Genomic DNA, 23,987 nt, shown 5'->3' on the forward strand with positions numbered 1-23,987 from the left:
TCCAAATATATATTCTGATTTTTCATATCTCTACTGGATCAAAAGTTATAGGCCCTTGCACTAGGTCCATTTCGACCAATTCAATCTATCCCCAATTCGGACCTTTCTGGAGTGACTGTAACTCTTGATCCAAAAAGAAAAACGAAAAATCTGAATGCACTTTTGAAATCAGTGAAATTCAAAGTTTTAGAAAAGTATAACTAGAAAATTTAGAAAAAAATCTTCACTTTCCGATTTTTATTTTTCCAATTTTCAGAAGATTCTTCAAGGATTGCATCAATGCACTGAAATTATCTTTCAAATGAAGCATTACTTTTAATCATATCTTTCTTTCTTCATTCAAAAGCAATGTTTAAAAAAGTGTAGACTGTTCTCTAAGTTGTTCTAATTTCCGCAGCCCCCTTTTTATACTGTCATTTTTCTTAAACATGTAAACAATAGAAATGTCTGAATAACAGATTGAGACTTTTTTCAAAAAATTTACTTTTAAATCAATGATTTCATCCTTTCTATCTTTTTCTACCCTTCTTTTCTTAAGTTCTTAGACCTATAAACAAAAAATTCTGAATTTGGTATAAAACAGTTCTTTTTTATAAGAACAATGACATCGGCTCTACACACACTTGTTAATCATGCCTTTGTGTGTTATATGGCATTGGGTCTATTTCTATCTAACTCAAGACACATGCAGACAAGATGCTGTATCATGGAATTCAAAAAAAAACTTTTATATGACAGAGGTTGGAGGTTGGAGGTTGGTTCCATTGAGTTCAAAGCTCCGAAAGTGGATGGAAAATGAAGCCTCTTAATTCCCATCCAAAACGTGTGACCTACATCGTTTTCAAACAAACGTCAGAGGGAAAGCAAAATCCATTGTGACAACCTATTGACTCAGTTCTGCATATCAAATTACTCCAGCCATTTGGGCTGGAAATTATCTGCTCCGTATTAGAGAAATGAAACTAAAATACTTCATCTAGGACGTTGTGAGGAGGGTGCTATAGATTTATGAGATACACCCAACTACTTTAACAACGAAAATACTCTTAGGTGCCAAATAAACGGGGGGGTTCGAATAAACGGGGGGGTTGGAAAAATTTTTCAAATCAAATAAACGGGGGGGGGGCCTAATTACCGGGTGGGGTTGGAAAATGGACTTTTAAAAACCCTAAAAAGGGTCAGAATAGACTAAATTTAGGCTTTTTAGAGTAAAACAAGAAACTTTCCTTTTGGGAGCTGGGAATTTTTTCAAAAATTAATAAACGTGGGGGTCCTAATAACGTCCGGGGGGGGGGTTGGAAAAAATCGAAAAATTAACAAGCGGGGGGGGGGGGGCGTTTATTTTGGCACCTAAGAGTACAGGGACTAATATAACTGGGACTAAGAAAATGTTATCATCTGTTTAATATATATAATGATGATGCTATTACATAGTTGCATATTATAAAAATATATTATGAAACTTATTATACCACATGGTAAATTGTAAAGTGTTTTACGAGAGACAGCTTGGGATATACTGTGTGTCTTCTTTTCAAGAAATGACGCACAAATCAGTGATGGTGCAAGAAATCAATAAAAGAAACCAATAAAAGATCAAAGTGAAAAGCCGTAAGTGGGAAAAAATGACTGTTTGCCAATCTTGGGGATTAACCAAACTCAAAAATAAATTCGTGGGTTTCATGAGTTTTCCTTATGGTATATATATGAAGACTCCCTGGATTGATGAACATGAAGAAATAAAAGAAAAACTAAAAATTCACCCCCTGGAAAATATTTAGATTGTTTTATTTTGTTCAATTGCAAACACTCTTGAAAAAGCCAAATATTATCCAATCACTGCAATAACTGTTTTATTTTGTCCAATCAAAAAATTGCTGTGCGTTTCTTTAAAAAGAAGTATCCAATCAAATGAAGGTAAAGCGCTTTCATCCAATCAGAAAGGATTCTTTGAAAAAAGAATGCTCACATCAAATTCCCGCTTTCATTTGAGAATCAACATTCTTAGAATCAACAATTGAAACAAATAAAGTTATATGACAACTTGTCATCCAAGGCGCCGAAAAGCCATTAGCACCAAAAATCAGGGCCTTTAAGCTTTCATCATACGTGGCTTGAAATCTAAAAAAGACTTTCTGATGGAGTAGCTTACGGAAGCCACTGAGAAGAAGAGACCACTTAACTTTTTATTGCAGATTTCAATACAAACATTGCATGGGGAATACTTATTATTAGTCAATAATAGAGACTAGTTTATTTTCCGACAATAAAAAAATTTCAAAAAAAAAAAATTTCGGAAAATAAACTAGTCTCTATTATTGACTGATATATCGCTCTACCGATGGTATAGAGCACTTTCTTGAATCGCAAGTCAGATTTGCAAATATGTGTATTATTATATATGTCAACTATGTAAGCATTGTATTGTTGGAATGAGGACAGAGAAAAGAAGTATAGTCAGTGGTCCAAATTATTCTGTGATCCTAAATTTTCCGCACTACTTAATATTTGTTTTTCAGACAATCTAAATGATTTTTTAGATTAGAATAAAAAGGCAATAAAAGCTTTTAATCAATAGACCAATTAGACAAAATTCAGTTAGGGACTATCTATCTTCAAGCAAACCTCAAGCAAGCTGCCTGTTCCTAGCTGACAAAAATTTTACCCACGCAACGGAAAATATTTGAAGATTTTGAGCTATCAAGGTGTTACTAAATCATCCTGTACATATTCTTTCTACCATTTCTTAGAAAAATGGCTGATTGTGGGTGGAAATGACGAGACACGTAATCGGTCTATTACCAATCGGGAGATTCTACTCAAAGTTGTACATGTCCTTTCCGCAACAGGGTACCAAAATGCCAAATTTCAAATTGGTTTAGGAACTAATATTTTGCCCTAAAAAGTTAGTTATAGTATTGTCTTTCTTGAATCTGAAGTCTGCCCCAAAGATTTCTGATAATTTTAAGTCTTTCCTTTTCATTCTCGTAGAGTCATCAATTTTTGTTAAGAAATTATTGAAACAAAGTTTAGCTCATTTAAAATTTCCTGTTGAATGGGGAACATCAAGACTGGGTCAAAATAAAGACCAGCTTGGTTACCAACTTAGAACAACTGTTTTCTGCTCTTAAAACTACTTATCACTATCAAAATTTACCAAACTGTTGCGGAAAGGACATAATCTGAAATTTTAAGTATGCAACTGTTTTCAAAAACTGTCAAGAAAGCAATTATTCATGGTTTAAAGTATTTAGTATTCAATTTTTCACTTTTAAATTGCTTAAAAATAATAAGTATGACTTTTTAATCAAATAAGGTGAAATCATATTCAAAGAGTGCTCGATAAAACCAACCAGGAGTAGAGCTTCTTTAATCAAAAATATATTTCAAAATCAAAAAATTTAAAAATCCATAACTCGGAGTTTCATGCTCTAAGCAATCATCAGATGTAACTAAAAAATTAAAAAGCTGTGTGAAAACATAATGTTACAAAATTGGTAAAATGCTGATTAAAAAGTCGTAAAAAAGTGATAAAATCGTAAAACTATGAATTGTCACGAAGGACATCAAATGTGTCCGGAGGGACGTCTTTAAAGTTTTTTAAAAAGAATTTGCTCATATGACGGCACGTGGAGATTAGTTCGGTTCTTTTGAATATAAGTTTGTCTTTGGAAGTAATTATGTGGTACTTTTCGGTCATGCAAAGGTTGCACGATTTGCCCCCATTTGAATAGGGTTTTGCATGATCGATGACTTTCCAGGATAACAGGGGCGAAATGTTTTTGCGCTTGCCTCTCTAAACGGAATATACCAATGCACGGTAAAATCCCCAGACGACGAGGGTGTCAACTACATTCAAAACGAGATGGAACCAACACAAACATACTTTTAGGTATGAGGAAAAAGAGAATTCCACTGAACTTTCAAAGCACGTATGGAAACTACAGCGCAACCTTCTTTTTTTTTTCTTCGTGGTTTTCAATTTTCTACCATTCTGAAAATGTAATAGGCGCACTGAAGTTAAGATCCTTAATTTTTCTGACAAGCTCATCAATATTGCGATAATCCATAGTGTCATTACTCATTCCATATTATGTCAGTGCGTTTTGTGAATTTGCTTAGTGCCTCAAGTTTTATTTCGGGATTCAAGCACATTACACAAAGACAGGTTCCCCAATCGTTTGGGTTAGGCTTCACCACATTGAAAGGGCAATTTTGTGAAAAATATGATAAACTGCACTCGTTGGAGTTTTCAGCCTTGAATTTCTCAAATAATGAAGAAATTGAACACAAACGAAAAACAGTTTCAACCTTTCCATAAATTTCAGCTGATAAAAAGGGTGTCGGAATGGAATTCGAGGAGGGGTGTCGACATTATCTATCTATCTATCTATCTATTATGGTTGAGTTACAGGAGGCTCTGGGAGCCCATTCTCGCAACTATAGATGCTTTGAGTAAGTATCCGGTCAGCACCTTGAACTAACTACCTTATTCCCTCACATGGCATGGGTTGACCCGGGCGAAGGTTTGTTCACTTGCCAAGTGAACCGTTGTGAGTGGGAATCGAACCTTGGTCGACTGTACAGAAATCAAGGTTGATGTCCACTATAATACCACAACGCCCGACCATTAGACCAAGTTACGTTATTCTATTAACATGCATCAACACTAACAAACAATTGAATTCTATTGAACTAATCGAACAATAGATTTGCTTATCCTGTATATTCTAGTTGATCTGTCCGCCATCCAATGATGGCAATAATGAAAATAATAAGAAGAGGTTGAAAAACTTTGAAGAGTCTTGATCGGTTAGCCATTCCGGGTTTGCTTGTTTTTTATTTGACGCTTATCAAAATCTTCAGTTTTAGGTCAAACTTTGACAAGCAATTGTTCTTTGTGTAGTTGAGCTATAAAATTAATTATTTTTGAGTAATTTAGAGCTTTCTTTTAGCTTTCCAACCATATATAATATGCAGGTGTAATATTCTACACTTTTGTCTAAAAATTCGTTTCAACTAAGGCTATTTTTAGAAAAATTAGATCTGCGGGACACAAAAAATTTCACAACTCATCTTTGATTTCAAAGCGCTGTGGAGGAAAAAATGTTCAGACAGTGAAACTTTCCATCTTTATCAGAAAATACCTGAGAAATCCAATGGTGCTACTCTCTGAAATTAATTCTTTCATTAAAGTTATTATTTTTTACTTTTCATACTTTGGCAAGCATTTTCAGCCTGAAAATGAGGACTAGAATTATAGAGAGTGATACCACTGAAAAATTTGACCCTTTTTTAGCCTAAAACAGTTATTTATATGCCATGGGGAATTTTTCCTCCACAGCGCTTTGATTACAAAGAGAGGTAGGTTCAGCAATTTTAACTTCCGCGTTTTAACGTTTTTATTGTTTTTTGCAATGCAATGTCTTCTTTTTCAAAAAAATGTCTTTTCATTTCTTCCTTGAAGTGTTAGCAAGCCATTACAAAAAGAATTTGATCAAAGTCTGCAGTCAAAATGAAGATATCTGGAATATCTTGACTCAATACAAAAGCTTGAATTTTCAATTTTCGCAGCATATTTCGGTGCCATTTTATATGCCATTTCTGGGCTAAATTGTCAACCTCAAATGTCTAAAAAGGTGCTATTTTAGCGGAACCAAAATCTCAATATCTCCGGAACCGCTTATCATTAGGAGGTGTATGACCCCTCATTTTTTTTCTTTTTTGAAGCTCTACAAGATGAACTAGGTTTGATTGCCACCAGAATAGTTTCAATTTGAGCCTGGAATGGCTGCTATGATAGGGTGGAAAAGTTGCAGTGAATTGCAAAAATAAAATATGTATATCATAAAGAGAATCAGCATATCTCCTTATGCCTTAGATAGAAAGAGCTTACTTTATACTATACCAACATCAAAAAAGTATCAAATTGTGAAAAGCAAGACGAGCAGATGGTCTTGAAAATATTTTGAAAATGCCGCCATATTTGTTTATATAAAACTCGCCTCGATCTCCCGCTATTTTATCACTCGAAACTATAACTCGCCATTATTCTTATAATCAACTTTCATATTTTCACTTTTAATCATTTTTTCGAAGAAGCTATGAGACTTTAGTTGTTTATAAAGCTTAGCAATTAGATGCAATGAAAAATGAACATGCATGTTATGGAAATTTTCCTAAAACTGTCCCCCTCTACCTCTATGTTTCGAGTTGAAGGATTTGCGGACCGTTATGTACAGACTTAAATCGTAAAATTTCAAAACAAATCTCGAAGGATGTTCACTTTCTTATTAAGCCACTCGGTGTTAACACGCGTGTTTTGGTTTGGTTCAACGTTTTATATAATGATATAATTTTAGGACATAAATGCTAATTTGCTAAAAGATCTTTAAGATATAAAGTATTTTATGAGTTGATTTTTTTTCACACAACACAGAAACTAGATTTATTCACTGAAATTAGGGGAGAAGGTCTATGTTCGTATTTATTTTCAAACTGTCTCTATAAAAGAAAAGCTCTCTCTTCATGTCTTCGTAGTGTAGTGTATTTACATTTTTAATCTTTACTGTCATAATTATTACAGTTTGTTTTTTCTTCTCTTCTAGTTTGAAAGAAATATTTTGCAACAAAATCAATGTTTTCTTTCAATAATCTTTATAGCAAGAAAAGTTTTACAAAATTGGTTTAGATGGAAAATGTTTTAGGATATTTATATTGTTTCCCAGGATTTTGATTTTAAAGTAAAGTGAGCTATTACTATGAAAATGTCAAGATTGTCTTACACACTGTCCCCAGCTGAAAAACGAACATTCTACGGTACTGCAAAACTTCCAGATGAGTTTATTGAACATCTAAGAACATTATTTGAACTTTTGGATGGTAAAAATACTGGTGCAATTAACATTTCAGACCTTGAGCAATATTGGGGGAATGAATACCATCTAGATGAATCTTTATCAAACTCTGTGATTATCCAAAGACTTCATGAATATGCAATAAATAATAATGGAACAATAACATTCCCCAGATTCTGTGCTGGTATCAAGGCTGCCCTTCTAGATGTTAAAGTACGCAAAAAGAGACCAAAATCTTTTATAACTGCACTAGACCTGAGTGGACTTGATATTAATTCAACAGATGATGAAATAGAATCTTTTCGATATGCAACTATTGGAAGTCCAAAACGTAAAGTTCAAGTAAGGAGATCTGCAACAGTCAGAGAAAGGGGACGTGTGGAAAGAAACGAGAGGAGAAGAAGGCAAGAATTTGGTAAGATTTTTATGAGGTATTTTTTAGAGATATCAATAATTCTATTATTGTAAAATGACTTATTTTCAGCTAATTTTTACTACAAGTTCTTTATTTTTCAGCCCATATGGAACAAAGATCCTTAGATCCTTATTATGATTCTAGCTTCCAATGTGAAGAAATTCAAGGTCTTGCAAGTCAAGGCATTCAAATGGTGGATAAGATAAGGAATTGGTATTCAAGAAAACATGCTCAATTTGACTTTAGCACAAATGTATGTCATTTTCCTAGTTCTGGTCTTACATAAAGCAAACCTTTCTTCAAATATTTTTGATTTATCTAAAAGGGAGATAAATGCATACTCGAAAGACAGCCTTCCATTAAAATGCTTTTTAATCTAATTACTGAAGGTTAAACTGTCAACTTTTACAATTGTAACTGATAGTTGTAATGCGACTTTTGCATCAATTGAGATTTCAGTGTCGTAAGATTATTTACCTTAGAGTGACATTTTGTCTTTCAAACTATCGCTCATATCATTTTAATTAAAGAAATCGATTTTCTTATCCTTTTATAGGGCTAGTTCGTCAGTTTTCGTGGTTTTTGAGTCGATTAGTTTTCAATGACAATTTAATTCTCTTCCAGGCACCCATAGAACAGAGCGTAATTGGTTTGGAACGAAGAAAAGTCCTTCAAATGAATAAAGAACTCGAGAAGATAATCAATTCACAGTCACAAAAAGTAAGACCGAAAATACTTCACTGTTTCTTATCTATTTCAGAAGGAGTGAATTTAAAACATGTTTATAATCAACGATAGCTTTTTAGTGAACTTCTTTATGGTTTCTCTCACCATGCCAATTCAGAAATAGAAACCTTTTCTCTTCGAAATATCGATTCTTACCGGTCCATTTTATTTTCTCTTTTCTCTTATCTAGAATGGAATTAAAAAGACTTGGGGCAGTAAAAACGAGACTGAGGTACATCGACTGTTCTTTTTATTTCAACATTCAAAAGATTTTCATCAAAACCCAATCGGAAATTTGACACTGTCAATATTTTTTCTCATCTTTTAAAAAGCTTGGTGAATTTCTTGACATTTCTGATTGATATTTGATGCCCTCTCTTTTTATCGCTTGTCGAATATACAGTATACAAGACCTCTCCCTGTCAGTGAGTGCTATACCTCTCTTCTTAACGCACAAGTTTCATCTACTATCGAAGCTCGAGTAAATACGTCTTGTTTACTTTTATCACGAATTAGTCGAGGTTAATTTGAAATAATTCACGTCGTCAAAATTCTGGTTATGGAAAACCGTTTTTTAATTATTTTTGCATAACTCTGAGTAAAGTGATGTTTGACAAAAACATTGCAATTAAGTCGTCAATTGACCAGCTGTTTTGTGAACGAGCAATTCTAAAACACAATATGGGAGAGCGAGCTCACAGCCTTCATCTAATTCATTTGGCATTTTGACACTTGAACATGCTTTTTATTGTTATTTCCTGTATATAATAAATTGTTGGATAATCTGGTCACCCTTTTCCAAAATCATGAACGAGTGGGTTGCTCCCCTCTTACATTTTCAGCGTATAGAAGCTCTAAGTAATAAATCGTACATATCATTGAAGTAAAAGATTTTCCTGTTTGTCTAGATCATCGTCGAGCAACAAGAAAAGATCGCTCAACTAGAATCTGAAAAATCATTGCTCATACGTGAACTATTCCAGCTGAAAGCCCAATTAAAATCACCCGTTGCTCAGAGCGGCTTCACCTTATTCAGTTGATGCCGAGTTTCTAGTCTATGTTTGAAATGGCACACAGGAGAAAAAGAATTGGTGCACACTAAGCATGCGAGAATAACTTGGATAGTAGGCACGGATGGAAAATCAATAAGGATTTACTATGGCGATTAAAGGCGAGGTTGCAATGCCGTTGAACCAAGAGAAGATTACACCAAAGCAAATAGCTCGATCCTGTCTATATTGTGAGAATCATAGAGAAGGAAAATTATTGAATACTTTCGAATTGGATTAAGTTCAACTCATTGCTTTATGGGATCGATTTAATGTTAGAAATTTCAATTTATAATGGTTTTTATAAAGCAAGATTATGATGGAAATGAGATAAATGAACTTGTTTATAAATGGCTTAGAACGGATATCATAGTGGGGTTCAATGGCTAAGTCCTCTTAATGAAGTCATAAAGAGAAAAGAAAGAAGGTGATCTCATACCGTCCCAAAGAACGATCAATAAAAACTTCAATGCATTGACTCATTAAGTGGTAAACCTTTTATAAGAATACAAAAAAGGACGCTGCTGAAATTAATGAACCAATATTCTTCTTACAAATAACACGAATGTATTGGCATCACTTTATGACCTTTCGTAAACAAGTTGCTATGAGAACCAACTGAATATCGAGGTATGGGGCCATTATATATTCATTACTAATCTCACTGGTATCTATTGATCAACTCGCAGGAGGGAGTAAACGAGTATGCTTGCTTTCAATATTATGTCAAAAGTTTTGTTAAATATTTGTAACTTACACAAAGATTTCTAAAATATTTTTCCACACACTCGAATACATGAATTTTTACATACAATATTTTGAAAATTAAAGATAAATAGAATATTTTGACAGCCGCAAGTGTCACTTGTATATATATTTTCATTTCACGCAAGGGAGTTTTGACATGTTTCCAATTTAAAAAACAATCTGATTTCAATAAAATTAATTATTCCAATGAGGTATAAAACACTCCCATAGGCGGGATAGAGGATGGTATGTGTTATGGTCTGCTTATTTAGAAAGTTATGATTTTACATTTGGTATATCATGTCCATTATTTTAAAAACACATTGAGTGCCCGTTTATTAAAAAACAAAAATTCTAATTACATTAGAAAAAACCAACATACAATTTACACGATCTTTTCAAAAAGAAGATTCATAAGCCGCGTTTGATTTGATTTTTTCATAGACCAGGAATGTAAGAATGAATAATATAATTGTGATAATAATCTTCTTCGGATTTTTCACTACCATCGATCCAAGGATCTCGATCCAACTGAGCATTACCTCAAAAAGCGCAAAAAAGGTAACTGCATTAAAACAGAACATAGAAAACTAGCTCAGATCTTGGTAGTTTCTGTTGAACTTGACACCAAGCGTTTGGATGATAGCGGCAGCGAATTGTAATGCAAAGACAAGCCAGCCAATGAAATAAGACGTTCCATGTGACGTCATCTCGACTGTCATCTCTTCATAAATGATCATGACTGTGAATAGAGAAACAGTTTTTTTAATCGGATTAATTATCGCAAGCTAAAAGATTTGTGAATATATTTCCAGATTTATTTTTGCGAGTCAAAAGAAGCCCTAAAAACGCTAAAAGATTCACGGTGTATTTTAAGCTGTAAATCTGATTATGGAAATTTTGCATGGGATTGATTTCACAAGTCAGCAATCTCACACGAATTTGCGATATTAATTTGCGCGAAAATGTAACAGAATCTCCATAACAAATACGTTGGCACTGTGAAAATTTCCTAATACACTTGTTATAAAATACCTCTACTATTCGAACCAACCTCCATAACTCGAATGTTTCCTTAAGTCGAACAGATTATTTTATCCCTTGAAGGTTTTTTAATCTTTAACAAAATTGCAAAGTGTTATTGGTCGCTTAATTATTTATCAATTAAAGAACCAAAGGATTTTAATAAAAACTAATTAAAAAAATTATAAAATTATAACCAACCGAACCAAACTTCTGGGCGTCATAACTTAGTATTCTGATTCCAAGCGCTATATTTAGTATTCCTTCCGAACACACAGCATATATTTATATTAACACTTTCCTTGTAAGAAGAACCAATCTATTTGGAGATCAAAGAAATAATGTTAAAAAAACATTCAATTATAACAAATTTTTTCGAAAAATTTGAGTACGAAGCCACTGAAATGCACCCTTTTTTCCCCAACCCTGAACTTTCCAATAATTTAGACGTAATTAATAAGTAGCCAAAAGTTTTTTGAAACGTTTGAAAATGATAATTTGCACTGTTTTATCTCAAAGATCATAAAGTGAAGCAGAGGTTGTAGGAGACACACTATCTGAATAAAGATATTAGAATTAGGCGAAAAAATATATGTCTTGTTTCCGGAAAGCGGCCGGTTTTTTTCCTCACCCGGCCGCAGACATTTTTTTCAACATTTCGACCAATATGTGGGTTAGCTAAGCTACCCTATCTGTCAATAAAGTTATTTGGTTATTGCCCTCTAAATGGAGCTTTAAGCTTCGTTAGTTAGCTAGTTACACATATTGTCTGAATTTACACTACACGTTTTTTTTTTTATAAGAACAAACTATATAAGAACATAAGGCTTCGAGGCCCAAAAATTTAAGAACATTCTAAGAACATTCTAAGGCTTTGGAGACTTAAAAACATGCATTTTCTTAAGAAATTACATCAAAATGCTCAAAAAATGCTGAAAATAAGAACATTTTAAGAACATTTTTAGGCTTCAAATCCAAAAAACTAAGAACATCCGAAGGCTTCGAAAATTTTTGACGTTCTTATAAAAAAAAAAACGTGTATATTTATATATAAGTTCGGTTATATAAAGTTATCAAAAATAGAAAAAAAAATATTTTCCGGCCGGCTGCATATGAGAACTGTTTTCTCCACCCGCATTCCGGAAACGAAACATATATTTATTTTCGCCTTAGGGTCAACTTTTTTTTTGGGGGGGGGGGCAAGTTTTGCTCAATTAGACTTTCATAAAATGGTCCGCAATGTAAACCCAGTATATCTGCTGAGGATATCATTAAAATAGAAAACGGCGGATTTAGCCAAAATCCGCCAAAGTAAGTTCCAGCCAAATTTATTTTATTTAACGCATTCCCCAAATTGGTGCCATTTCAGGCCTTAAAACAGGTTTTTTTTTGCTTATTTGATAACAATTTTGGCCAAAACTATCCTGCAACCGCCAAATTAAATTCCCTTCAAACTTAATTTTTCTAGCTATCCGCCAAATTTAATTCCCTCTGAAAAATTTTTTTTGGCCATCCGCCAAAATTTCTTCCTTTAAAGGTACACGTTTTTGGAAGACCCACTTGAGCTTATGTAAGCTAATAAAAATTGACTACGAATCATTATTCATCAAATAAAATAAAGCCCGAATTATCATATGAAAAAAAAGGAAGTTTAAATTCTTACCAATCAATTGAAACAATGATGAAAGAAACAAAGTAATGGCAGAATGTTTCGTTTGAACTTTTTCCAAGCAAAGATCCAGTAAAATCAAGATCAATCCGGCGAAAAGGAAAATAATAGATAGAACAGCAAATGCTTGACAACACTTTAGCCATGTTGCATCATTGGTGATACATTTTTCTCCACCACCATTGGGAAGGTTGTGGCAATGGATCCACAGTCCTGAATGCTCGTCATATCTTTCGAGCCATTCAGAAGAGCTGGTTGTCATAGGAAGAATAATGAGGGCTGCCAACGACAAAAAGAAGGATAGTCCACTTGTCACTTTTTTGTTCACCATTCTCAATGTTTGTTCCTAGCTCACTGGAAAAAAGTTGTATGAGAAGGTAAAAAATCAAACTTTCCAAAATACACACTAATACTTAGAATTGATAAAGAATAATCTTTTATCCCAAACACTAAAATAATTTTATATGGATGATTTTGTATAACATCGGATTCTAATTGAAAAACAAATCTAATCTGATATTTTGATAATTTTAAAGAAAACAATCCAGGAATCCTAAATTGTTATGAAACCAATCAAGAGATGTTCATTTGGGCTAGTGAACAAGTAGTTTTAGTGTGTTTGTAAGATGAATGGAAAATGTGCATTTTCCTCCTCTTTGAAAAGACAAAGTTACCACTAGACTAGTAAGGGGGGGGGTTTGTAGGGGTTCGAAATACCGTTTTCCCGTCAAAATTCTTGCTAAATCCCGGAATCCCGAAAATTGGAAAAATAATAACACCGCCACACCGGCTTGTACAGGGCAAAAATGTACCTAAATACCGTCACCGTTTGATTTTAAAATACCGTTTTCCCGTCTCTTTTTTCGTCAAATCCCGTAATACCGTACTAAAAAAGGGCCAATCCCGTCACACCGTAAAAGTACAAACCCCCCTAGTAAACCACGTCATTGTATCTCGCTGCAGATTAAACTTGCAATGGGCTCAATGGGCGGCAATTTATCTATTTTTTATAAGAACTCTTTATTATAAGCACTATTCCCGCGTTCCTGTTTCCAAGGGAAAGACAGACGCTTGATAGTCTAAGTTACCACTACAGTTTACTCTCTCTAATTCGATGTTCACGGTACTAAAAATTTTCTTGAAATTAGAGAAAGGTTCGAATTACAGAAATTAATCCAAACCACAATGCAGCTGTAAAAAACGATTCGTCAAATAATGGAAGTTCGAATTAGAGAGAGTTGACTGTATCAAGATAGCTATCACGGGAGACCAAAACCAACACTTTTTTGGGAAAAGATTTTTTCAATTATAACTACATCGATCGATTGGCGATGGAATTATCAAAAAAAGGAAAGCAAGATTAGGCATTGTAAAACCATATTCAAAACCAATGTATTTACAAGTTTACATTAATATGGGTACAGCGTTGTAATTATATTTTTGTCCGAAAAATAAAGCTAAATAATAAAACAGCTATTGAAAGATAATCATATTCAATTTGCAATTTACATTTATGGTTTAACATACATCTAATCTAATTGTTGTAAAAGAAATATTCGTAAAAAAATCCCTAAATTTACAGCATGTTCGTTGAGCAAATCAAACAACAATACACCAACGAATGCATTTCAAAATGAGTGCCCAAGTTATCCATTGACGATATAGAAAACCCTGGTATTTTTTACAAACTATACAGCTCCAAAAAGTTTCCAAGAATTCAGTGAGTGACTCCGTGAAGAAAACGAGAAAAATATGGAAAGGAAGTCACTAGAGGTCTGATTTGTGGACTACACTGCCGTGTTTCATTATAAAAGTTACAAGACCTCCATTAATTTGGAGGTACGTAAATAAAGAAGGTACAAAAAGAAAATCGAAATAAATAAAATCTATCTACTAATCTGGTATAAAAATCATCTTGAATGAAATTACACCGAAATAAAACAAAAACCAACTCAATACGATTCTATAGAACTCCTCATCCAGAAAAAAATGCAGATTTGGTGACTTTATTAAATTGTCAAGACAGCTACCGGATGTCTTTTAACAAGTTTCCATAAAAATATCTCACATAAAAAAGACGTTTTCAAAGAATACTAGGCAAGTTACCGAAATGAATTCAAAGATTTCATCTAAAACGTTCCAGCGTAACAAAATCGAACAACCAAACCATTTATCGGTTAGTGCCGGAAGGATTCAGGTGAAAATTCGTAGAAGAAACTTAGTGGGCAGAAACCCGTATATCAATGGTAGAATGTATTAAATACAACATGTGTCATTTCCATCGATAACATCATCAAAATCGCTAAAATTACATTGTCAGCTCAGATATTTTCGTATTTCCTCCAGTTATCTTGTGGTCCATGAAAATGTTCTCTCGAATATTCGTTCATCCAATCAATATTTCGAGGTCGCACCAGACCAAAGAAGGAAAAGTTGAAAAAGTCCGCGATGTTCTGGATCACTCCATTGCTGAAAATGCAAACAAAATAGAGAGGATGAGCTGTGATGACATTTGGCCAATTTCATTCTACTGTGAAATTCTGGACACTTTTCCACACTTTTTTTATCTGGCGCCTGAACTTTTCGACAAAAATTGATACTTACTTGAAAGGGCTTTTGATTTTGCCGTTGTTACTTTGAAAATGTTTGTATCTAGGAGCGTTCATTCGCTCGTTTGTCGTCATACCCAACCAAAAGACCTGAGCGAGAAAATAAATAGTAGAGTAGTAAGAAACAATAAAGAAGGGGCGGAAATCAAGAGACATCAACAAGCGAAAAGTTTCTTTTCGATCGAAGAGATTTTTCTTCCATCTAAATTAAACAGGCGAGTAGGGAGTTCTACACGATATACAAAACAAGGAGTATTTTAACAGCCAGACAAAGAAACCAAGGAATATCAAATTCATTTAAGAGTCCATTCACCAAAATTATGAAATAACATACTATATACCTGATACAAGTTACACGATAGTAGAGCACCAACCCACAAAGAATGGAAACTAGCCATACAAAAACCCCAGGAAACCCAGGGTGCACAAGAAAACGCGCGGATGGCTGCGATTAAAATCCCTTCATTGAATGGACCACAAAATGTGTTGTAATCTAGAAGAAAAGTAGATTGATTTTCAGCGTTTCGAAGCCGCAGATCGAGTTTTTTTAAAGCACTAGATATAAATTAGGTTCTTTAAAGAGTTTCGATTCACGTGTGAATAACGCTCCGCAAGGCGAATTACCAAGTTGCCTCTGGAGGCAAGTGGAATATCGTGGAAATATTTGATGTAGCTTTAATCAGTGTTTCAGTCCATGGAAAACAAGCATAGAGTTCGGCCCCCTCGAAAATCTTACTGGTGGGCCCAAGAAATCCGAAAACGTGTCTACCGCTTCTTCTTCATTAAGTAAAGTTTGTAGGTATTTTATCCACCAATCATATAGCGAGTCACGTGATATACTTACATTGTATGGTGGCCCACATGTACCACAAATTCATGAAGAAGAGGAAGAATAAAAACCCAATGAAATGACCATGATTCTTCATTCCTTGAAAAACGAAAGAAAAAAGGTTTAAAATAGATATCGAATAAAACGAAAGGTACTTGTTAACAGCAAAGATCACGTTTTTTGGAGTTTGCCTATCCAATTGATGGATAAAGAACACAAGCACGATGCATCATATGAAAACAAAAACATTGATTATGAACACGAAGGTCATTGTAAGGGGAAGACGAACATAGTGTGGCTACCTATACAGTTATCCACCCAAGGACAATGATGATCCATCCTGGCCACACAACGATCACATATTGAGCAATGTTTGGAGCGGATCGGCCGCCGCAGCTGTCAAGGAATAAAAAACAAGATTATAAAAACTAAAACAAAACTACAATCGGCGCACAAAGTGGGATCTAAAAGCTCAAAAATGTTCCAAAAGGCTGAGAATATAGCCTGGAAGCCACTTAACCCCTCCCAAATCGAAAAATCCAATGAAACAAAGTGGAAGTACTGAAGCTGCAATTCTCGTCCGATCTTTAAATTTTGAAAACGTTAAAATACCCAAAATTGCCAATATATTTCCGCGCCGATTGTAGCAAGAGGTGAAAAAGACAACATTTCGCTAATGCATACTGATTGAGATGTCAAAAAGTCGAGACAGTGATCGTCAACAAAACGTTTGTTATAACATTTCATAAAACAATAAAAAGCTAGGCAAAATCTTACCAAACAAGTTGTGCAGAACTTTGAAAAATCGTTTAACATTCGTTTTTCAGCCAATTCTATTATTTGCTGAAAATAATAAAGGATTACAGTGGGTTATTTCGACAAAAGCAATTCCATTCAATCTTTTTAAAGCCATGGTTGGAAGTTAGGAGCTAAAAAGGAGTTTAACGATAAGAAACGAACCTTTTTTTGTTCAGAAGGAGATATTTTGATGAAACCAGGATCACTTTTCCATGATTTGACGAAGAAATAAGTGACCAAGGTGGTGTTCGTCCAAAACACAACATGAATTTGCAACGTTTGTAACACTTGGCCGTTGAAAGGGTGCCGTCAAGGAAATTGTAGTTTATTATGTAAATAAAAAAAAAGAGTCCAAAGAGTATTAACTACCTCCCCACTAAGAAACTAAGTGAGATTTCTGGTTTAAGAACTTAACCTAATAAAAAAGGTGACCATTTTTAAAGAAAAATGTTAAAACACAAAAAGCTGGAGACAAAACACTTTTGAAAAGATACGTGGCCAGAAATAGAGAAAGAGCGAAGAGAAGAGATAACTTTTGGTTGCAAGGTACATCCCCACTGCAAGCGAATTCTTCACAGGATCGTAAAAGAACCTGAAAAAAAAAAAAAAATACAGTTTATAAGGATGATAGAGTTTTTGAATTGATCGCTTTATAACAGTTCACATCATAAACATCGAATATTTATTATACATTTAAACAAGCAGAGTGGGATATTTTTCGAAATCATACCTTGTTGTATTAAGCAGCAATGAGGAAATACAACTTACTTCATGAAATATTGAATACCACCGAAGAGGACGGTCAACATACAAATCGTGTAGGGCCACCATGGAGAATATTCCACGATGAACCCAATGGCAAACAACGGGATGAATGGAAAATAAAATGTCACTTGACGACGCGATTCCTAAGATTGAAAAAGATGAAAAATGAAAACCTTAAAGACGTATTCATGATCGTTCTAGATTTCGAAGAACTTCAAACCTATATATGCACATGGGAGTAATTAGAGAAAGTAAAATGTTTGTGTTAAAAATATTGAGTATAATCCAAAAACTGCCTTGATGAAAAATTTCAAGAAATTGTTAACGAAAAAACCTACGGCATCAGAGAGAAGATTTTTGAGGAAGCTTGGACTCCCATGACCTCTCTTGGTGTATTCTTCTTTAATCTTGTGTCTAATATAATTATTTTTCCGTTCATCCGCCAAATCGGCTGGTGTTTGACCTTTATTATTGGTGGCTTCGAGTGATGCACCGCTTTTGAGGAGTGAAGGCACTGAGTTTGTGTTTGATGAAGCGATCGCCCAATGTAACGCTGAAAGTGTAAAAAATAAGATGAAGGTCAGATTTTAAATCTTTGAATTTTAGATGACAAAGTACAGATATTGGGGTATGTAAAATAGCCAAGAGTAATTTCCAAGATGGAAAGAAAAACGTTATACAAACCTGTGTTTTTGTAATTGGAATCACAATAGTTGACAGAAGCACCAAAATTTAAGATGAGACGCAGGGGGTCGATACCAAAACTTCTGTAGGAAGCCCACATCAATGGTGTCATCCCGTTCTGATCCATCACATCCACGTCCTAAATGAAAGAAGTAGATGAATACAACACGGACCTTCCACTTAAAATTCATCGCCATTGAGAAAGTAATTGTAATCATTGTAATTCTGATGACCTACCACTCCTTTAGATAACAGGTAAGCAACAATGGTACTGTGTCCAAATTGAGCTGCCAAATGAATTCCTGCACAACCTATCAAATAAAAAAAGTATTAAAAAAGATAAATCTTTCTGAATATTGAAATACTATAAAAGCTTTTAAAATTAATGTGACAAATCTTGGTAAGGAAAGAGTTTTTTGTGATTAGTTCGACTGGTTCTGACGCATAGAATGACAATGACACAACGAGAGACTAACATGAGAAAATTTTAAAAATTACCCTCGTTATCCTCTAAGGAAGGGTCAGCTCCATGTCTCATCAGCATTATGACCATGTCCAGCAAACCTTGTCTGAAAGTAGTGAAACAAAATTAATTTATCTCCTGTGAAGATACAAGGCATATCTTAGATATGATAATTTTAAAGACCTAAATAGCTTGTTAAGAATCAAACAAACCTGATTGCCCAATGGAGTGGTGTACCATTCAACGTTCCTCCTCGTTGATCAACTATTGCACCTTTTAGAAGAAAATACCTGAAAATAATAACAGAGAGATCCTATTTCATATTATGACAAATGGTAAACGCCTTGTATAAAAAATCATAGTTTCAATTTTTGATTTTTTTCTTGCAGTTGAATAGAACAACCATGTTTTCCACCAAGGAAAATGTTTAGAATGAAAAACATCTTACTGCACAACATCAATTCTGTTATTGATGGCAGCCCAGTGAAGGACAGTAACATTTTCAGCATCAGGTTTTCTGATGTCTGCTCCTTCAATTTCAACCAAATGCTTCACTCTGTCTAAGAAGCCATACTGTGCTGCCTACAAAAGAAGAAAAATATGAAAATGAAGTGACATAACAATAAGCCGCCTTCAACAGGCGGGTTTCATTAGATTTAAAGCTTTATTATCTCACCCTGTTTCACAACGATAGAAAAAAAGTCAGAGATGTAGTTTCTATTAAAAGGAGTTCAGAGTTTCTGTAGACAATAGGAATCAAATCAGACAAATCAGATGTAAATCTGTGTTTTGACATAATCTTAGCCAAATAAAGGAGAGACAGATTGTAAAGTGTTTCTACCTTGATGATATCATACTGATTAGTATCGACTGCAGGTGCTTGTCGTGCTCCAGAAGCCGATACAAAGGTGTTGACTGCTGTGTTTGTTGGGTATAATTTGTGGCTATCTTTAGAGTCTGGGTCGGCCAAAGCAATATAGCTCTCTTCTGTTGGTGGGTCTCCCTGCAGAAATAAGGTAATGAAGAACTTATCAAAGTTACTGCAGCTCTCAAAAATTCATTAAAAAGGTCACTCTGGCTGATGAATAAGAATATTTTCCAAACATGACCTATTCAATCTGACTCCACAGACTTGTACCACAATGGACGTGTTTGAGAAATATGGTGATAGACTCTCTACCTTCACTCATATATTATTTAGATTTTATTTACTCTTGTTTTCTTGTATTAATTCTAGCGTCTTCCTTATTATGTCAAAGAAGTCAGTTAAACCTCAGTTTTTCCGCCTCATTCGCAGACGATGTCAATCGAACAACTTTGAACAAAAATCAAAGGAATCGAATCAATCGAACGCAACCGAATAATTGCGATTCAATTGTCAAACGTAATTGAATCTCAATCGAACGGCCGATTCCTGGGTAATACATGTTTGTTTTTTTATAAGCAAGTGTATGCCCCTTGGTCAGGCTTGTGTATGCTTAAGTTCTTAAAGCATCCAGGCATAGCTTATGCTTATTATATGCTTATGAATCATACTTATGATTCACCCCGAGCCAAGTTTTTAGTGAAATTTCAGAAATTTTGTAAAAATTTGTTCAGATTTTGGGAGCAGTGGAATGTAGCTAGCCATGGAATGTCTTTTTTTACTTGACCTCTACCAAACCTTTTTTAAAACAGATAAAAAATGAAAACTTGAAAAATATTCTAGGCTGACATATATGCTTATGACCTTCATATGCTTATAAGCGTTATGCTTATAAAATAAAAAACATGTATTCGATTGTGTTTGATTGCGTTCAAGTAAGGTTAGATTGGTTTGCTTGATAGTTGACTATGTTCAATTGGTTCGATTGATTGTCCATTACATTCAATTAATCTTCGATTTCGTTTGCTTACAATTATGTTTGATGAGTTTATAAAAAAAGGCCTGTGACATTCAAAAAATATGAAAAAATCGTTTTTTGTTGATAAAACCTTTAAAATAGCTTCTAGATCAATAAAATTTTGGGGCTAAAATGGTAATGCAGGTCCAAAGGCACTAGAGTTGAAAGAATTTGGATTGTTAGGTTATTTTGCCGAAAATGGCTAAAAATGTAACATTTTTATTAAAAATGACCTAGATTTTTATTTCAGGTGAAAATAATTAAAGTAAGTTTGGAAATGAAACTTTAGTGTGTTAATTACCCGCTGTTGTTATTTGCGGAAATTGCACATCGTTAAACCAAAGATATTTGCTAAAGAAGTAACATGTTACAATAATAGCCAGTTTGTTCTATCATTTGTCAGTCAAGTCATGATATGCCGTGAGATTGGGTAACTTGCATTGATGGAGGCTAACATGCATAGTCCTCAAATGAATGACCTGGCTGGTCATTAAAATACAAAGTTAAATCAAAACAAAAATGGTAGAGCTGTGAGCGGAGCTGCAGAGTTCATTTGTTTTGATGGCTATGCAAGTTTCCCTCCACTGTAGCCTGGATATCCAGACTCAAAATTTCAGAAAAACAAGCAACATGCTGAATGGACCTACCTGATGATGAAAGCTAGATAATAAGGCAATAAGGAGAACAATTAAAACAATCAGTCAGACGATATACCGTTTTGCGAAAATGCATAAAACATTAAATTTTATCATTGATTGTTGATGGGGGAAGAGGGAAGGAGAGTAAAATCAATTTTATTGAAAATTGAAACATGCTTGATGGTGGGCGTTGCTATTAATAATGTTTTGAATGAAAAAACAACCAATTATGAGGAAAAAGTCCAATGAAAATCTAGAAAAACGGCGATTTCCGGCACATTTCAGGCATTTTACGCCGGAAAAATTTTTTCTCAAAAATCGGACTCGGCCATGTTTTGAGCATTGTTAATACGCATCTTTGCGCAAAAAATCAGAAAAAACTAATGACAAAATCTCGAGAAAATGCCAAAAAAACAGTTTTTCCGGCATATTTCCGGCATTTTCGGCCGGAAATGAATTTTTTTCAAAAATCGGGCTCCGTCACAATTTAGGTATTGACATTTTGCATCAGTGTGCAAAATTTCATGAAAAAATATAAAGTACAGCTCAAGAAATTCAAGAAATACCGTTTCTCCGGCGAAAATCGGCTGTTCCGGCGATTTTTAGAAAGTTCCGGCTTCAAAAATCAATTTTATTGGAAATTGAAACATGCTTGATGGTGGGCATTGCTATTAATAATGTTTTTGAATGAAAAAACAACCAATTATATGGAAAAAGTCCAATGAAAATCCAGAAAAACGGCGATTTCCGGCATATTTCCGGCATTTTCGGCCGGAAAAAATTTTTTCTCAAAAATCGGACTAGGCCATGTTTTGGGCATTGTTAATACGCATCTTTGAGCAAAAAATCAGAAAAAACTAATGATGAAATCTCGAGAAAATGCCAAAAAAACAGTTTTTCCGGCATATTTACGCCATTTTCGGCCGGAAAATTTTTTTTTTCGAAAATCGGGCTCCGTCACATTTTGGGCATTGCCATTTCGCATCATTGTGCAAAAAAATAGAAAAAACTAATGAGCCGATCCCGAGAAAAGCTGGCAACAGACGAACGAACGAACGGACGAACGAACGGACAAGGGTTAATTTAAAGGACTACCTTAGGTAGGTCCAAAAAGTATTACCTCAACATACAAAGTTTCTAAAATTTTAGAGTCTGGTGTAACCAAAACAGTATGGTACAGTTTGAATGACACAGTCTGCAAGTGAACCCTTGTTGACAGAGTCTCAAAACTTTGGAAACCCAGGCAGACACACATAATTACTTACCATAAAACCACTTTTACAAACCCAAAAGCCTTTCAAAACTACTTTAAACTACATCCAAACGTCAGCCACATTCATAAAGGCTCCTTTCCATCAGCCATTTTGTTTAGAAATGAACCAGTGTTTTCATTTTCATTTGTTTATCTTTTTTTAATTTGCAATGTCAGCTTTTTCCATAAATTATATGCGCATCGAAAAGTATCGAAAACCCCGCGAAAATTCTGCTTAATGACTGGGCGCGTACTGACCAATTAGATATACTCGCATATGCAGGGACAGATATCCCTGCAGACGAGTTAGTTGGACCAGACTGTAAACCAGAAACATGATCTTAAAAAAACTAGACGGTTAAATAGTTTAGGCAACAATCACAATTATCTTCATTTCGCGTCCTCGTTGGGTCTAAAAAGTGAGTCGGTCGGTTGGTCGGTTGTAAAAACTTTCGGGTTTTCTTACCTCCATCATCCATTTTTGGAGTGTAATCTTAAAGGAAACTGCCAGCCAGCCAGCAACCAAAACAACCGCATGTGTTATGGGTGGTTTCAAATTATGACCTTTGAATAGACATATATCACCTTCATTGTATATATTCTTTATATCGTTTCAGTCAAACATTCACTAACGTAAATATTACTAAAGTAGAAAAACCTCCTGGTTATTATTTATGTTTGACTTATAATCAACTGACTTGGAGGAATATCTCAACACAGCCTTATCCGAGAGGCAAGCTCAGCTGGACGATCGGGTCACCAATATACCCAACCAGCTGGCTTCCAACGACACACTGGCTATACACAAGTCTTGCATCTCTGCACTCACTTTTCATTAACTGGCAACTCTGCTACACACTCCAACTAGCAACTCTGCTACGTCACATCAACTGGCAACTCTGCTACGTCACATCAACTGGCAACTCTGCTATATCACATCAACTGGCAACTCTGCTGTTACAACTTTGTGGTTGCATCTACTTGGTCCAGCACAACCGGCTATAACTGCCACACAAAGCTTCTCCATATCGGGTTAGCCCCAAACTATGCAGGTATAACGTTTATTACCTTATTTGTTTGTGCAACACCAAGACGTTTCGTTTTCACTCTGGTGTCTGGACGCTCACCTGTCAAGAAAAACACGTTCACAAATCGGGTTAGCCCCGAACTACACAGGTCAGAGAGTTTTTATCTTACACAATCTGACACCTTGAGTCATGGTTGTGGTCCAATGCCCTTTTCCTGAATGTGACTATGCGACAATAGACACTGAGCCTGATCTTGCAAGCACACTTCTCAAGATTCACGCATCTGGTGTCCACACGCCCCAACAAGGACTCGCTGTTCGAGAAACTGCACGTGTTGAGAAAGTGAAACGTCCTACGATAACAACTGGCGGTTCCAGTGAAGATTGGTCTTACTTCAAAGTTCGATGTCAAGACTACGTCACAGCCACCAAGATCACTGGCCCAGAATTGGTTATACAATTACTCGAATGCTGCGATGACGAACTCCGAAAGGATCTCACTCGCCTTTCTGGGGGAACACTCACAACAAAAACACAAGCGGAAGTACTTGCA

At 34.8% G+C, this 23,987-nt stretch overlaps 3 protein-coding genes across 3 annotated transcripts; 1 reads left to right on the plus strand and 2 right to left on the minus strand.

The window, feature by feature from the left end:
- Positions 1 to 6,606: 6,606 nt before the first annotated feature.
- On the plus strand, positions 6,607 to 9,896 carry LOC136807206 (suppressor APC domain-containing protein 2-like). The gene is made up of 5 exons (XM_067063802.1): positions 6,607 to 7,272; positions 7,374 to 7,525; positions 7,897 to 7,992; positions 8,189 to 8,230; positions 8,907 to 9,896. The coding sequence occupies exons 1-5, from the start codon at positions 6,762 to 6,764 to the stop codon at positions 9,036 to 9,038; spliced, it is 933 nt and encodes a 310-aa protein (XP_066919903.1). The 5' UTR covers positions 6,607 to 6,761; the 3' UTR covers positions 9,039 to 9,896.
- A 488-nt stretch (positions 9,897 to 10,384) lies between these two features.
- LOC136807165 (epithelial membrane protein 1-like) lies at positions 10,385 to 12,817 on the minus strand. The gene is made up of 2 exons (XM_067063744.1): positions 12,481 to 12,817; positions 10,385 to 10,536 (listed from the first exon to the last, which is right to left on the minus strand). Exons 1-2 carry the CDS (start codon positions 12,815 to 12,817, stop codon positions 10,385 to 10,387), a joined length of 489 nt encoding a protein of 162 aa, XP_066919845.1.
- A 1,029-nt stretch (positions 12,818 to 13,846) lies between these two features.
- On the minus strand, positions 13,847 to 23,626 carry LOC136807185 (palmitoyltransferase ZDHHC17-like). Its single transcript, XM_067063767.1, has 18 exons — positions 23,605 to 23,626; positions 23,476 to 23,534; positions 19,476 to 19,637; positions 19,083 to 19,216; positions 18,847 to 18,924; positions 18,670 to 18,740; positions 18,409 to 18,482; positions 18,172 to 18,310; positions 17,826 to 18,040; positions 17,491 to 17,630; positions 17,217 to 17,314; positions 16,885 to 17,009; positions 16,702 to 16,767; positions 16,227 to 16,320; positions 15,940 to 16,023; positions 15,437 to 15,588; positions 15,091 to 15,185; positions 13,847 to 14,955 (listed from the first exon to the last, which is right to left on the minus strand). The coding sequence occupies exons 1-18, from the start codon at positions 23,624 to 23,626 to the stop codon at positions 14,808 to 14,810; spliced, it is 1,956 nt and encodes a 651-aa protein (XP_066919868.1). The 3' UTR covers positions 13,847 to 14,807.
- Between the last annotated feature and the right edge of the window lie 361 nt (positions 23,627 to 23,987).

Source organism: Clytia hemisphaerica, unplaced genomic scaffold (genome assembly GCF_902728285.1).
Source record: "Clytia hemisphaerica strain Z4C2 unplaced genomic scaffold, Clytia hemisphaerica genome assembly, whole genome shotgun sequence".
NCBI lineage: Eukaryota > Metazoa > Cnidaria > Hydrozoa > Leptothecata > Clytiidae > Clytia > Clytia hemisphaerica.

Excerpts from the sequence above, each read along its gene's own strand:
- LOC136807165 (XM_067063744.1), bottom strand. The coding sequence starts at position 12,817 with ATGGTGAACAAAAAAGTGACAAGTGGACTATCCTTCTTTTTGTCGTTG. Across the intron at positions 10,537-12,480 it reads ATCATTGTTTCAATTGATTG|TCATGATCATTTATGAAGAG; the intron begins GTAAGAATTTAA and ends CTCTATTCACAG.
- LOC136807206 (XM_067063802.1), top strand. The coding sequence starts at position 6,762 with ATGAAAATGTCAAGATTGTCTTACACACTGTCCCCAGCTGAAAAACGA. Across the intron at positions 7,273-7,373 it reads GAGAAGAAGGCAAGAATTTG|CCCATATGGAACAAAGATCC; the intron begins GTAAGATTTTTA and ends TTTATTTTTCAG. Across the intron at positions 8,231-8,906 it reads GCAGTAAAAACGAGACTGAG|ATCATCGTCGAGCAACAAGA; the intron begins GTACATCGACTG and ends CTGTTTGTCTAG.
- LOC136807185 (XM_067063767.1), bottom strand. The coding sequence starts at position 23,626 with ATGACTCAAGGTGTCAGATTGT. Across the intron at positions 18,041-18,171 it reads TTCCAATTACAAAAACACAG|CGTTACATTGGGCGATCGCT; the intron begins GTTTGTATAACG and ends TTACACTTTCAG. Across the intron at positions 16,321-16,701 it reads AGTTCTGCACAACTTGTTTG|CTGCGGCGGCCGATCCGCTC; the intron begins GTAAGATTTTGC and ends ATTCCTTGACAG.